Consider the following 17,177-nt stretch of genomic DNA (forward strand, 5'->3'; position numbering starts at 1 on the left):
TAATGCGATGTGACCATGGTCGACGATGGTTGACCATGGTTTATTTTCACATTGTGACAATCTTTGTCACAATGTGACGTTGGACCATAGTTGACCATGATTGATTTTCATATTGAGACAATCTTTGTCACAATGTGATGTTTGAATGAATATTATAAACCCTAAAATAAACATGGTTAAATTAAATTTAATATTAATATTAATAAATAATATTAAAATTTTATATTAAAGTTTTATACCTATTTAATGTTATTAATATTAATGATATTCATAATAACAATATTATTTAATGTTATTAATGTTAATGATATTCATAATAACAATGACAACCTTCGTTATAATGTGACCATGGTTGACAATGGTTGACCATGGTTTATTTTCACATTGTGACAGTCTTTGTCACAATGCGATGTGACCGTGGTCAACGATGGTTGACCATGGTTTATTTTCACATTGTGTCAATCTTTTTCACAATGTGACATTGGACCAGAGTTGACCATAATTGATTTTCATATTGAGACAATCTTTGTCACAATGTGATGTTTGAATGAATATTATAAACCCTAAAATAAACATGGTTAAAATTAAATTTAATATTAATATTAATAAATAATATTAAAACTTTATATTAAAGTTTTATACCTATTTAATGTTATTAATGTTAATGATATTCATAATAACAATATTAATTAGTATTAATATTAATATTATTAATAAATTAAAATTAAAATAATTTAAATTTATATTATATATTATAAATACTATTAAAACTAAATATGAAAATTTTATTTATATTTAATGTTATTTAATGTTGTTAATGTGAATTATATTAATATTAAAATGCATTAATTAATATTAATATGAACAAATTAAAATAATAATAATAAAGAATATTGTAAATTAAAACTTATTAATAGTATTTTTAATACCAAATGTTTTTAATGAAAAACATTTTTCATAAATATTAATATTGATATTAGTTATAATATTAATGTCATTAATAATATTAATATTATTAATTAAATGTCAGTAATATCAATAATTAACATTAAAATTAATATTTATAAATATTAATATTATTAAAAATAATATTCATATACATATTAATTAATATTATTAATAATGAAAATTCAAATTAATATTAAATATTCATATTAAAATTAAAATTAATATCAAATTTTATTAATATTATCGTTAGTTAATACTAAAAGTTGTTAATGTTATTTATAAATGTAATGTTGATGTTATTAATATTAATAATTAAAACTATCCCAATTTAATTAAAATTTTTATTAATAATTAACATTTTTATTAATGTGATTTAAATGTTATTAATTTTATATATTTAAATTAATTATGTTATTGTTAAGATAATCTTCGGCAAAATCACATAACCAATCTTTTGTCGACGCGTTTCGAACCAACCAGTGTGGTTCATCGTCAGGACAAGTTGAAGATCTAATCAGGCTTAGCTCGATTAAATAGATTGTGCAGAGACTCCAACAGCTATAAGGTAACGGCTAATTTGACCTAATGAACCTGGTCAAACTACTTAAATATCTAATTAATATTTCAAGAAAAAGTTAAAATAGGTAAATAAAGGAGTTTATTTGTTAATTTAAGGATAATATTAATATTTTAATTCTAATGGTCATAATATAACATATATTCTATGATTTAATATTATTCAATTATTATTTAAATAAATAATTTAGATTTCAATATATTAATAATATTATTTCGAGTATTAAGAAAATCTAATAATATTTTAATTAAAATGGTCATTATATATTTTAATTGATTTATTATTATCTAAATTGTATTATTAAATAATTATTAATAATAATATATTTATTTAATAATAAAAAGATATATAATTGAATTCATTTGTTAGTTTAATATTATTTCAATGGTCAATATATAATCTATATTAAATGATTTATTATTATTCAATTTCTAACTAATTACTATGTAATAATTCGCTACTATTTTTTATAATGGATAATTATGTAATATTTTCTTAATGGTTCATTGGTAAGTTAGTTCTTTATTATTTAAATATAATGGTCATTAAACTATAATATATGCTTATTGAAGAATCTATAACTCCTAACTAACTAAACAAATTGTTAAAACATGATTCTTCCAAGAGTTTGTTATCCTAGGTAAATGCCATAATTAAGGGACAGGTCCAAAACGACCCCCTGTTTTAATCCTATAAATTATAATAGAATTGACTGTAATATTTTTGAATAAATAAAATTTGAATAAATACCTTAGATTTTAAGGATAAATTATGATTGACCAATGATTTAAGTTATATTCTTAAGAATAATCATTCAACCCTATAAGTAATAATTTATTCGCCTAAGGGCTTAGTTACCTCTAATATTTTTAAAAAATATTGATCTTATATGGATTATTTGACCATTAAAGGTATGATAATATTATGAATTATCTTGGACCTGTCCCTTAATTATGGCATTTACCTAGGATAACAAACTCTTGGAAGAATCATGTTTTAACAATTTGTTTAGTTAGTTAGGAGTTATAGATTCTTCAATAAGCATATATTATAGTTTAATGACCATTATATTTAAATAATAAAGAACTAACTTACCAATGAACCATTAAGAAAATATTACATAATTATCCATTATAAAAAATAGTAGCGAATTATTACATAGTAATTAGATAGAAATTGAATAATAATAAATCATTTAATATAGATTATATATTGACCATTGAATTAATATTAAACTAACAAATGAATTCAATTATATATCTTTTTATTATTAAATAAATATATTATTAATAATAATTATTTAATAATACAATTTAGATAATAATAAATCAATTAAAATATATAATGACCATTTTAATTAAAATATTATTAGATTTTCTTAATACTCGAAATAATATTTTTTTTTCCGAAGGTGGTAAAACCTATCAACTCAGGTGTCAAACCAACAGTGAGGACAGCCATCTCTGGCTGCTATCCGCGAATGCTGGGTTTGACTCATCACTGTTAAATAGGAAAACCACGCCACCTGGCATAACCCTGCTGGTGGTCCGTAATCGGGAGCAGGCTCTCACTCCTGCCAGATGCCTCTGGGTCTTGGGCCGTTAACCTGTTTCCTTACGTCCGAGGAAGACGAGCTCTTAGCCAAGCAGAAGCAGTTTTACGGCATACTCCAGGCCGTGATACTCGAAATAATATTATTAATATATTGAAATCTAAATTATTTATTTAAATAATAATTGAATAATATTAAATCATAGAATATATGTTATATAATGACCATTAGAATTAAAATATTAATATTATCCTTAAATTAACAAATAAACTCCTTTATTTACCTATTTTAACTATTTCTTGAAATATTAATTAGATATTTAAGTAGTTTGACCAGGTTCATTAGGTCAAATTAGCCGTTACCTTATAGCTGTTGGAGTCTCTGCACAATCTATTTAATCGAGCTAAGCCTGATTAGATCTTCAACTTGTCCTGACGATGAACCACACTGGTTGGTTCGAAACGCGTCGACAAAAGATTGGTTATGTGATTTTGCCGAAGATTATCTTAACAATGTTATGGATCACAGAAGTCTAAATTCCTTAATAATCATGTTATATTTAGTTATTATATTAATATTATTAATTTTGTATTATTAATTTTATATTATGATTAAGTTTTTATTGTTATTATTGATGGTTGACTTAAATTTTTGATGTTAATGTTAATATCGATAAATATAAATTCAACTTAATATTAAAAATTCAATATAACCCAATATTATAAGTTCTAATATTGTAAACGTGCAATATTGAAAACATTAAATAATCTAATATTAAATTCTAATAATACAAATCGAAAAATTAAATCATGATAATCTAAACTTAATATAATGTCAAAACACATTAATATCTAATATAACATAAAAATATATTAATATTAAATTAATAATATTTTAATAAAATTAGATTTTAATTTTGTTATTAAATGTAGATATTTATATTAATATCATTATGAATATAATTAATTATAACATTAATAAAAACTTAATATAATGTCAAAACATATTAATACCTAATACAACATAAAAATATATTAATATTAAATTAATAATATTTTAATAAAATTAGATTTTAATTTTGTTATTAAATGTAGATATTTATATTAATATCATTATGAATATAATTAACTATAACATTAATAAATAGTAAGTTTATTATCCAATTTAAACAAATAGTTAAATTTTCTCAAAAGAGAAAATGGTGTGTTTTAAGAATATCTTAAATAAAAATATTAATAATATAAATCTAAAATTACTCATTTGCTTATGGTCCCTCTCAAATTTAATGTTTTCTTTAAGATACATTTGATGCCACCATTATCTTGGTTTCGTGTTTATGAAAACAAAAGATTATATATTTTTAAGATTTAGTAAATTAAAACAAAAAAAATAATATTTTCAATTATTATTACCTTATTATGTTTTTTTTTTTTGACAGAAACGAGTAGGTTGATGTATTAATTCTTGGCTGGAAAGCCGTATTTCAGTTTACATAGAGATGCACAGTGATCAGATTTCTCTTCTATCAGGATCCATTTGGTTTCCCCTCCACTGAGCTTGCATTTTTTACTAGCTGCAGTTCTTACAACTTTATCTATCTTTCCTGGACTGCTAATACAGACAAACTGCTTCATTAATAGCCTATAAAACATTTTAAACAGACTGATTTAAGGTATGGGGTCCCAACTTTCCTCTCCATCTCTTAGGAGCGTTCCAGGAGGGAGAAACACCGCTTTGTTGGCTTCTGCATCGGCTTCTTTGTTATTTTCTCTCTTAACATGCAGGAACTCCAGATTCTGGAAAGTGTTTATCAGAACTCTAATTCTGCTGAGGAGTCTTGCTAATCTTAAATCTGATGGAGAGGTTTTATCCACCATGACCTTAATTATGGACTGAGAGTCTCCAAAGATGATTGCATCTTTGATGCCCAGAGAGGTGAGCATCTTGAGTCCCTGAAGGACAGCCAAGGCTTCAGCTTGGATGCTGGAGTTGAAGCCCACTCCCTAGGCATATCTAGATTTGATTCTGCCGTCTGCATTTTTAATGACCCCACCAGCTCCAGAATTGTCGGGATTGCCCTTTGCGGCTCCATCAAAGAACATAATTTTCCTTGCCTTTATTTTGCATAATTTGTCGAGTTCTTCAGTGTTTAGGCGGATTTGCCATTGCTTTAGGGGAGAAGGAGGCCTGATTTTATCAACGAATTGGAGGCCCAAAGAGTTTCCCCAAGCTGCGTCTTGAGCACTGAGGCCTTCTTTGCCCATTTGATCTCCCATACAGTTCTTCAGGTGGCTTTTGATTTTGATCCAGATCATTGCACGGTCACTCTTTCTGTCATTAAATATCCTATTGTTTCGTTCCAACCAAATGTGCCAACAGATGATTTTTGGCAGAGCGAGCCAGGCTGTTTTAATCTGCTGATTCTGAGTGCCGCCGGGATACCTGTGTAACCAATTAGCAAACAGCTCTGAGCAATGATTGGGCGAGGTAAATTCAGCGTTCAGGGGACTTAACGCCACCTTCCAGAGAACAGATGCGAAATTACATGAAAGCATCAGATGGATGGCTGATTCTTCATAGATTTCACACAGAGAGCAACGCAAGGGACCATTGATTCCTCTTTTGCGCAATCTGTCTTCCGTCAGGATCCTATGATGACCAAGAAGCCAGCAGAAAACGTCAATCTTGGGGATCGTAGGATGGGACCAAATCCCCTGCCAGGGTCTCGGATCAGGCGGCGCGTTTGGTTTCTGAGTGAGTTGCTTATATCCCTGCGAAATAGTATACTTGCCTAGGATTGATCCCCAACCTCGTGTATCTGCCTTGTTGATATTAAGAGGTGCTTTGCCTTTTAGATGATTAAGGAGATTGGAATAGTCTTTAGACAGGTGCGATGGCACCTCATATTTTTCCAACGCTTCCAATAGTTGCTTTCCCACTATGATAAGTCCCACAGTGTTTTGACTCCAGCGATGTCCATCCACTCTTTTAGCAGAGTCAGAGAACAATCATCCAAAATGGGGTCGCTGCCCATAATGCGGTCCTCCCATATGTTAATACGTTTCCGTTTCTAGGGATCCAATGCATGTGTTGTTTGATTAATGCAGAGACTCTGTCACACAATTTATGGATCATAGTTCCTGAGGTGATGATAGGATTGTCAAGACAACGGGTTCTCTGCCCGCGGAAGTACCTTTTCCACAACACAAGCTGATCCCAGCCCGACTTTGACGCGATTGTCCTCCATAGCAGCTTTGCGCCCAAGGCAATATTTTGATTGTTTATGTTCTTGAAATGCAGACCCCCTTCCATTCTGGGCAGGGAGATTGTTTCCCAGCTTATTAAAGGAATTCTCTTCTCATTAGCTTTCCCTCCTTTCCAGAAAAAAATTCCTGATATACTCCTCAATTTTCCTTGTGATGCCCAGAGGAGCCATCATCACTGCAGCCTGATAGATAGGAAGACTATTTAGAACAGCTTTTATGAGCACAGTCTTACCTGCTAGGTTGAGCCAGTTGTAACCCCAGGAACAGATTTTTGACTTGATTTTTTCCAGCAGAGGCAACCAGTCTTTGCTGAGGGCTCTTTTTTGGAAGATAGGGAGTCCCAGGTATTTGAAGGATGACCAGGCAGAGGTGGCTGCGAAACCAAAACAGTTAGAAATGGCTTGGATCGTTTTGGCCTTTATATTCCAGCAGTAGATGTGACATTTGCCTTTATTGAGATTACTACCTGAGTCCTCACAATAGTCATCCAGCACTTCCTTGAAATTTTTTGCTGAAGGAAGGGAAGCAGCTCCCGGGAGGAGTATCATCTGCGAACAGAGCATGATTTATACTTTTGACGCCTCTTGCGATGTTTATTCCCATTATTTCTTGGTCAGTCTGCTTTTTGTTCAAGAGGAAACTAAGGATAGAGGCTTGGATCACGAAGAGCAAGGGTGATAAAGGGCACCCTTGCCTCAACCCTCTGGAGGCCTTGAAAAAGTTTGTGGCCCTTCCATTCACCAAAGGGGGGATCCAAGGCTCACTGATACAAGCCTTGATCCAGGTGATGAACCTGGGACGAAACCCAAATTTGTGCAAGACCTCCAGCAGAAACCTGTGCCTTACCCTATCAAAGGCACTTTCAAGGTCTATTTTGACCACCATGCCTTTCTCTTTCCGAGTCAAGCTTGAGTGGATCGCCTCTTGGACCAGGATGAAATTGTCCACAATCTGTCTTCCCTGAATGAAGCCTCCCTGATTCTCTGGGATGATGGACGGAAGAATAGATTTCAACCTATTGGCAATCACTTTAGTTATCAGCTTGTAACCTATGTTACAAAGGGAGATAGGGCGAAATCTGGAGAAGTGTTGGCTCCTTTTTCCTTAGGGATAAGGGCTAAGAAAGCCGAGTTGGTACCTCCTCCTATTTTCTGGCAAGCTTGAGATTTTCGAACCATTCTTCCAAGATCTTTTTCCACAATTTGCCAGCAAGTTTGCAAAAATCTGGCAGTGAATCCATCTGGGCCCGGAGCTTTGTCAGGCTCCATGGCGAAAAGGGCAGCTTTAATTTCCTCATTAGTGACATCTACTTCCAATAATTGATTCTTTCTGGCCGAAATCAGAACTGGTACCTCATTCACTAAGGATGACATCTGCCCCTGGTCCTCTTTTTCGCTATACAGGCTTTTGAAATGACGGAAGGCAACATTTTTTATGCTTTGGATATCTCTATGGGTGTTGTTCTCTTCCTTAATTTCAGAGATGGAGTTAAAAATTTTACGAGCCTGGGATTGCTTGTGAAAGAAAGCAGAGTTCCTGTCTCTTGCCTTGAACCAAAGCCTGCGGGATGTGACCCTCCAATACTCTTCCTCAGCCAAATTTGCTTGTAGAAGCTTTTGCTGGAGCTCAGCTTCCTGAGATTTTCTTCCCAAACGAAGAAGGCTGAGCCATTGACAGGCTGTTTCCATGTATTTTTTACTAGGTGCATGAAGGTCTGCTCCTTGACCCACAGAGGGTTGAATTTAAAAGGAATGGGGCCTTGATCCATATGGGCCACGGGGTCTAGCTTGCTGGGCCTGTGATCAGACACACTGCAAGGGAGGATGTGCATTCTAGATTCTAAACCAAGAAGAAGAAAAGAACTTTGAACAAAAAATCTGTCTAACCTTGCAGCAATGTGGCCCGGACCGAGTCTTTTGTTGGACTAGGTGTATTTGCCCGATGAGGGTTTGATGTCGATCATGTCCCAATCCTTAAGCAAGTCCTCCACCCATTCGCGCGCCAGATCCCTTACTATGCTTCCTCCGCGTTTTTCGGCCGAGGATAAGGTGAGGTTTAGATCTCCGGAAATGATGATATTTTCTAGAGCTTCAGAGTCTGCCATTCCTCTAATGGATTCCCAGCAGATCTTTTTCTCTCCAGCGCTGACTGGAGCATACACATTAATAAGGCAAAGGGTCTCATCTGAGCCCACATGCTTCAGCTTTGTGAACAACCAGTGAGAGTTGGCGATCTCTTGAACCTTCGTGAATTTGTTTGTGTTCCATAAAGTTCCCAGGCCTCTTGAGGCACCCCGGGCTGAGACAGCTTCCCCTTCACTTCTTTTCCATAAATCTTTTCCTATGTGGAGGAAGGCCTTATCCTCCATTTTAGTCTCCTGGATGAGGAGTATGTCAGGAGAATTGGATCTTATCAGTCTTTTAATGGCTTCTTTTTTTATTTTGCTCCCCATACCCCTGCAGTTCCAGGAGACGATCTTCATCATTTGCTTTTGGAGTGGGGAGCTCCTTTGGAGCTCTGGATCTGGTTTCTAGTCATCTTTGGAGTTTTAGCCAAGAGTTTCTCAAGGGTGGGCTAGCTTCCTTGCACTTTGTCTTTGTATGTCTCCTGCTCTCTCTTTTCTCGGGCGGATTTTCGGCCTCTCATTGACCGTCTGGGCGAAGCTTGTGCACCTGCTATTTCTCCTTCCTCTTCTGAGTCCTCCGAACTTTGCCCATCCTTTGTCTCTTCTGAGGGTATCTCTTCCGTTATGATTGTATTTTTTTCGGCTTGCTTTGACTCCGGCGGGGGCTCATTGTGAGATGGTCCTTCACTTTGTATCTATGTTCCTTGTGAGCTTTCTGTTGCTGAACTTAATTGAATAAACTTATTTCCTTGATCCTCCATGTGAGGGTTTCGAAGCCCTGAGCCGGTCTGTGGGGCTTTGGTATTGTTATTGCCGGATCTTGGAGCTTTGTTTTTGGCTCTTTTAACCTGAGTCCATCCTTCCTCCTTACCCTTCTCTGTATCACTGTTCTTCGGACAACCTCTAACAAAGTGGTCGTAGACGTGGCATTTCCTGCACTTAAACGGGAGCTGTTCATAGTCTAGTTTTTCAACATGCGACCAACTGCCCACTTTAATATTTATCGCCTCCGGCAGACCGATCTCCAGATCAACTTCAACACAGATTCTAGCGCAGTCGAACTGATCTTTGCTGTTGGCGCGGTCAATGAATTTGCCTAGGGTATTTCCGATGTGCATGAGGGATTCCCAGTTCCAGCAATGCATTGGCAGATTTGGCAATCGCACCCACACAGGGACGGCTGAGGGGACGTCCACTGTTGGATCGAAATCAGGCGTCCATTTGTTCAAATACAGCCCTTGAGGGCCCATGAAATAAGGGTCATTGCGGAATATCAGCGCCTTGTCTTCTTTTTCAACGAATTCAAAAAAGAAGAAACCCTTCCCTAGAAAGTACGAGGTGACTCTGCTCTTGATGAGTGGCGCCCAGTTCCTTGCGACCCAGCTCTCTGTGGTTTTGGGAGAGGGCCAGAGCCCAGTGAACTGTCCAACCAATGCACGCTCAGCAAGAGAGAGGGCAACCTGGATCGGCTTCTCGGGAGGAAGCGAGATCTCAGGGATGTCATCCAAGCGTTTTACAAATTCCGTTGCCTCAGTCGTTTTCTTTTTAGAGAGGGATATCAGCAGGCTGACAAAGGTCTCGGTTTCAGAAGGGGCCGCAGGAGGCTCCATTGGATCAGATTCTTGCTCGTTCCAGCCGAGCTCAACCTTGAGCAGCGGGCATAGCCCCAAGATAAGCTCTCGATCGAGGGGCTGGATTCGGCACAACAAAGAAAGGAACTGTGTCGCGCAGAGGGCCGAGGCGGCGGTTCAGCTGTCGCCAACCCTAGGATGCAGCGCGGTTCGATCTGTGAGAAGTGCTCAGAAGGTCGAGGCGGCGGAGCAGCAGTCCTATTACCTTATTATGTTATTAATCACTTGAATATAAATAAACCAAACATTAAGCCGTAATTGTGAATTGTGGTTGTTTAAATAAGTTTTGAAACACAATTTTACATATTCAAGTTGTAAATTGGTTTAAATATTAGTTTTTACCATTTTAAATATTATTATGTATTTTTTTGTTATATTTTAATAGGGTTCATTAGGGAAGTTTCAAAACATCCATGTTTCAAGTTCATTAAGGCGTGGATTTATTAATAAAAAATTAAAATATTTGTAAAAGTTTGTAATAATACTAATATTTATAATGGTTTATTAAACTTAATTATAGAGGATTAATAACAAAAAAAAATGTTATCAATAAAAAAATATTTCAATATCTATAACATAATTTTATTTCAAGTTTGAGAAAAAGTAAGTAATATATATATATATATATATATAATTTAAAATTATTTTAATATCATTATTAAATAAATTATTTCAAAAACAGCAACAGCCATATTTCAAGTTCATTAAGGCGTGGATTTATTAATAAAAAATTAAAAGGTTTGTAATAATACTAATATTTATAATGGTTTATTAAATTTAATTATAGAGGATTAATAACAAAAAAATGTTATCAATAAAAAAAATATTTCAATATCTATAACATGGATGCATGTGTCAACCTTTTTATATTATATTAATAGGGTTCATCAGGGAAGTTTCAAAACAGCCATGTTTCAAGTTCATTAGGGCGTGGATTTATTAATAAAAAATTAAATGATTTGTAATAATACTAATATTTATAATGGTGGTTTATTAAACTTAATTATAGAAGATTAATAAAAAAGAATGTTCTCAATAAAAAAATATTTTAATATCTATAACATAATTTTATTTCAAGTTTGAGCAAAAACAGCCATGTTTCAAGTTCATTAAGGCGTGGATTTATTAATAAAAAATTAAAAGATTTGTAATAATACTAAACCATGATGTAATGAGAAAGTTACAGTATAATTGAGTTAAGAAGTTTTTTTTTCCCTTCTCTTTCTTCTTTCTTTTTACTTTCTTTATTTGGTTGTAAGTTAATTCTGGCTAGTAACTTGGTTGTAAGTTAATTCTGGCTAGTAACTTGGTTGTAAGTTAATTCTGGCCAGTAACTGAACCAGCAAAGGGAAATTTACTGACTGACTTTTAAAACTTATTTTAATACGAAAAAAAATTATATTAATAATAATATAATCTCATGACTAAGTTGCGAATCTTAATAAACTAAAATTATCATGATAACAATTTCCTATACAAAACCACTAAAATTTAAAATTCATATAAAAGATCATGATACGCAATTTACTATACAAAACCAAAAAAAAATAACAATTCAAGATCATGATACACTAGTCAATAAAATTTCTTTCTTGATACACAATTTAATCCTCAATAAAACTATTTCCTTTATTTAATTTGAATTTAATGACTTTTGACCTGTAAAGGGGAGTCTGCACCGCTGGCGACCAACCAGGGGACTGCACCGTCATGGCGACCAACCAGCGGTTTCTGTCCCGCGCCTGCGTCTGCTCCAATCCCCGTTCGAGGCCTTTCATGATCGTCGAACCTAATTCCATTATGCCACGTCCTCGAAGCACCACCTGTCCAGCGTCTGTGATGCAGTGTTACTTGCGGTTTTGATGTTCCGACCGCGCCCGCGTCCACACCTATCCCTGTTCGAGGTCTTTCATGAACGTCGGGCTTAAAGACATTGTGCCATGTCCGCGTAGCACCACCTGTCCGCGTCCGGAATGCATGTTTGCATGCTGATTTCCGTGAAGCCTCCTGTCCATTGTCGTGGCCGTTTCCTTCTGGCTTTGCGTTTCCTTTTTAAGACGTTCCACCCTTCACTAAGCGGGTTTTGCCATTCTCTCCCTCCGCGCGACCCTGCGCGGAGGTTTCCTCGGGTTGTCATTTATGTGCTTACGTTTTCTCAGACTCTGTTAGCATCGTGGGTGGTTCCTTATTGGCAAAACCTTGGGGGCTTTGTGTTTCATCCTGTTCACGATTTTGCAACATGCTTGACAGTTCCCTTCATTTCTATATAGTGTCCATTGTTACTCAGTTCATATGAATATCATGGTGCTTCGGCGTTGGTCTCTGTTTGCGGCGTTTTGGTTTGCTCATGCTCTCGGCGGTTGCTTCGGATTCAGGTTAGTACAAATTTTGGATTGTTTTTTCAGAACAGGCCGTTTATATTCCCTTCATTTCTATGGTATCTCGGATCCCAGCAGTGTTATGGAAAATATTTTCTGGTGCCTGTTTTCCTGTAAAAAGTCTCTGTTTAGGAATTGATATTTTTTAGGAAGATAGTGGTTGAATAGTCATCTCTGTGTCATCATTATTTTGGGCTTCAGGTTAATTCCAGACTCTAAGGGGGTTTATATTGTGATATTGTTAGTGAATTACATTTTTTAAGTATATTGTGATATTATCAGTGTTATTAAAACTTATATAATACAACAAACAAATAAACACATAATACAAAAAAAACAAACAAACATTTAAATTTTCATAATGGTAATAAATTAATTTTTAAAGTGTATATTTCTTTCAATTAGGGATATTTATTTTATATTTATATATGGAAGAATATTTATGATGTGTTTTAAGGAAACTTGGAAATAATTTATAATAAAAATATTTACAATATCATATGTATTTTTGAAATATATTGTAATGTTGTCAATCATTTATATATTTTTAGGTTTACTTTGTTATTATTATGGTCACTTAAATTCCATAATACAACCACACACAAACAAACCAATTGCCATACACCTATTAACACACTTTAATTACCATTCGTAAATGACACAAAGTAAAAAATTTAACACCATTATTCTGGTGGTGGTAATGGTCTTACACCTGCGATTTATGACATTAACGATACCAGGCTATATAAATAAATTTGGTGGACACCAGTAAACTTTTCCGATAAACAGTGACGTGAATCGACCCCACTATAGTCACTCTCAGCTACATTTAAGTCCACAGTACTATCCTTACAGTTGCATTTACGTTGTAGCATACACTCTGTCTTCACACCTGGCATGTCATTTATTCATGTTCTGTCATGGTGGCGTGGCACCGGCAGGCTGTCCATCTGCAACTGTGCACCTCGGGTTCCTTCTCCCATCGACGGCAGAGACTTGGGTTGTTTGATCCGAGGGCTGAGCTCATTCCAGAGGGTTTCACATTCGCGAGCGCCGGAGGTGGGCTTCATTCTGTCCCTTTGTTCCTTGGCGCCTGCTCTTGCACTTCTGCTCCTTTCGCTGGCCGGATCTATTTGCAATGTTACGTCTTCGTTTCGGGGTTCAGCCAGAGAAGCTGGGCTGCTGGCATTCCTCGGCTGGTTGTGTAATCCACAGGTTCCTTTCCACATGTAAGTGTTTTTTTCCCTGGTGTATTTTTCCTCACTATGCATTTACTTTATTTTCGTTTCACCATAATCTTTACAGTAATAGTTTCCTCGCGTTCTTACAGCAGAGAAGATGGTTGCGAGGCCGAGGGATGCTAGCTCTCAGTGAGGGAAGGGCAACATTCTCCTAGCTGTCTTCCTCAAGCGAGGGCCTTTGGGTAAGCTCTTAGTGGCTCTGTTTTCGATGACATGGGTTAATTTGTCAGTTTGGAGTTCTCGGTTAACGGGTTATTAGAGGCTCTGTTCCAGTTCTGCTACAAAAGGTTTTATAGTCTCGTTTCTCATTAAATCTGTGTCATGGCCCTCGCCCTTCACTGTTATTGGTTTCCTGTTCTTGGCTTCTGCGAGCCGTGGGCTTCTCGTGGGCCTGTGTCTCGGACGCACCGGCATAGTCTCTCCTGTTGCTATTTCTCTTTTGGTTAGTTCTACGGAAGTTTAAATACATTTGGAACTGGGTCTGATGTGGTAGTATAGTTTAAGATTATTTGGGGCCGAGACCCTGTAAATCTCTCCTGCTAAACTATTTTATTTTTCATTGTGCTTAAGTTTGGACTGAGGCATTGAATGTTAATTGGATATGCTATACTGTTCTTTTAAGTTTGAATTAGACCGAGGCCATAAGGACTTTTGTGCGTTTATAAATACCTATCAAACTGGGTTTTTTATTTCGGGTTCTCGCCAATATTCTGGAATATGTTTTGGTTCATTTGCATACCAAATCTGAAGTATACGCACTCGTTTTCTACCGACTGTTATGTGATTTTGAATTATTCTTGTTTACAGAAGAATTGTCAATACTTTTTGCTTTACTTGTATAATCTATGGATGTCCCTTAGATCTCATAATTCCTGTGAAGTTATGAGCAGATGAATCTTGTTGTGCATGTCATTTGGTCCGTATATTTATCCGTTCATTATTTTTATGCAATGCATTTTCCACTTTTGGATTAATATGGGTTTACTACTGCGGGTTCTCTCTTTCGCTTTATCGGTACAGTGCTTGCTTATTCCGGTCGTTATGATTCTCTAAGGGTTCCTTCTCGCCTTAGGGTTATGGAAGGAAATATATAGAGACTCGGGGCTTGTCCGGCAGAGCACTTCTTTCCTATACTGGTCCATTCGACCTGTTTGGTGATACGTATCTTATGCTATTACCATGTTCAGTGATACTTAATGTTGAGAAAAAATTGGGACTCAAAATACAACCAGGATTTACGTTACCATCTAGATAGTTTCTTTTTAATACGATATTCCGGATTCGGGGGTGAGGGTTAGGGGGCTTCTGCTGTCCGACTGTGGGTGAGGGCAAGACTCGTAGTAATCCTGGGGGTGTAAACTATAGCCATCCTTCACCCTCGGTTGGCCTAACTAACTGGATACCTTTCCTCTCACCTTCTTTGTTTCCTGTCCTGCTTCTCTTCTAAGAACTGGATGGAAGGAAGTCAACAACCAGCTATTATTTCACCATCTCCTACCCTCAGATGCTAACCCATTTCACTAGCCATCCAACTCAACTCAACTCTATGTTGCTAAGGTGGGTCGCATAGGAATCAAACTCTATGTTGCTTTCTTGCCTCCCATCCTAACACGGGAAGAAACACTGCTCTGCTCGGTGGGGAGTGATTAGATGGCACTGGCCGTAGAGAAGTGAGATGGCGGATATCCTGGGAACTTCAGCTGAGATCGTTGAACTGAACTGCCGGATTCATTCTATTCCAGAAACTTTAGGCAGAGATCCTGGGTGGGAACTGCCGAATTGAGGAACGTAAGCCAGAACTTATTATACACGGTTGAATAAATGGAATGATAGTCAATTAGAGAGAGAGCCTTGTTGGATGGACGGGCGTTCAACAACCACAACACTTGCTTTATATTAGTAGGGTGAGTAAGCACTTCGAACTTTTGTATTGACCTTTTTTTATAGACCTACCTACTTCATATAAAAAGGAAAGCGCGAAGATTCAACCGACCATCCATCCGGTGTTGTTATAAGAGAAGATCTCAGCAGTATGTACCTACTTCCTAAGCGATTCATTAAGATTCATTAAGGTGGTCTAGGTCTAAAGGTCTAGGTATTCCGGTTGGTAAATAGAAAGAAAGTGAGTAGCGGAATTGATGTGAAAGGCAAATAGGTCTATTCCTAGGCAGTGGATTCAAGTTTATGAATCATACTTTCACACGGTTGAGTTCCACATAGTGAAAAGTTCCACAGGTTTGGACATTTTATCTCTGCTTAGTATTTTTAAAATTAATTATAAAAGAGATCCTCCTTTATATTAATTTTTTAAGAATAAATTTTATAATGACCTTAAAATTATTTTGTATATGTATATATATATATATATATATATATAGACTTTCATTATGATGAATAAATCGAAGATAAAAATTTATATAAATAGTGTAATGTTCTTTATATCTAGTTTTTATGAATATTAAACTTATTAAATATGTATTTTTTTTTTTAAATATATATTAATTAAGCTATGGATGTTTAACTATATAATTCTAAAACTAGTAATTAAGAGATACTTCAAACTTATAATAATGTATATTTAGATATATATAATAATGTATTATTTAGGTATAAATTAAAGACTAAATTTATAATAATGTATTTAATTTATGTAAAGTAGTCAAGGCTCAGCGATAACAATAGTTCATACGCGGTATCTAGCATCTAAATGAAGCAAGTGTAATTCCAGTGAATGCTGTACGGTACAACAGCTCTAAGCTTGGGGATTCCTCCACGGCATAATCTAAAAAGAGGTACTGCTTAATAATTACAATATAAAGAAGATAAATAAGGGGCGGAGCGGCCCGACCCGAGATGAAATATCTCAATCTAAAGGTGATTATCTCCTTGGATCTGTATATCGTAATGTAATATCTGAAAGGTCCATAGATTCATATTGCTTTTCTGGACGCCATCCACCTTCAATGTGAAAGTTTACACTTCCTAGAACAGCCGAAATTTCCGCAGGGTGCGGACTACACATCGTTTGTTAGGGTTGATTCGGGGAAACAGAATATGACTCACCAAAAAGCATCGAAGTATGGGCACGGAAAGATTCCACCAGCAGTCTGGAATGGAAACAGAATCGGAATGAGGAAAGAGAAACCTTAAAAAAACAGTATCCAAGGCATATGTATGCCTCCGTTAAAGCATTTTCAGAGATTTACTATTTATAGATATATATGACAGCGACATGTCCAACTGTAAAACTCTATCGTTTGACAATGATCAAACAACCTAATTACAACGGATCCTCTTGGCTAAGCATTGTCTTCCGCAGAACTGCCCATGGTAGACTATCCAATTATAGAAACTTCACAGTTTGACTATGATAAGAAAAACTAATCACCACGTTTTGCTATTACCAAGGCATTCTCTTGCTAAAAAACAATAGGGTTGGAACTTTCGGGAGAAGTGAAG

The 17,177-nt window shown here is 35.4% G+C and overlaps 1 protein-coding gene across 3 annotated transcripts; it reads left to right on the forward strand.

The window, feature by feature from the left end:
- Positions 1-12,166: 12,166 nt before the first annotated feature.
- On the forward strand, positions 12,167-14,407 carry LOC149208547 (uncharacterized). Of its 3 annotated transcripts, none has more exons than XM_089396119.1 (3): positions 12,167-12,474; positions 13,419-13,706; positions 13,811-14,407. In XM_089396119.1, exons 1-3 carry the CDS (start codon positions 12,392-12,394, stop codon positions 13,839-13,841), a joined length of 402 nt encoding a protein of 133 aa, XP_089252245.1. In that variant the 5' UTR covers positions 12,167-12,391; the 3' UTR covers positions 13,842-14,407. The 3 variants fall into 3 exon arrangements, with proteins under 3 accessions (XP_089252245.1, XP_089252243.1, XP_089252244.1); XM_089396117.1 differs by having other exon boundaries at positions 12,168-12,474; positions 13,789-14,407; XM_089396118.1 differs by having other exon boundaries at positions 12,169-12,474; positions 13,808-14,407.
- The last annotated feature ends 2,770 nt before the right edge of the window (positions 14,408-17,177 follow it).

This window comes from Pinus tabuliformis, chromosome 1_2 (genome assembly GCF_031772625.1).
Source record: "Pinus tabuliformis cultivar Carrire ecotype Pingquan chromosome 1_2, CPIR1, whole genome shotgun sequence".
NCBI classification, from domain to species: Eukaryota; Viridiplantae; Streptophyta; class Pinopsida; order Pinales; family Pinaceae; genus Pinus; species Pinus tabuliformis.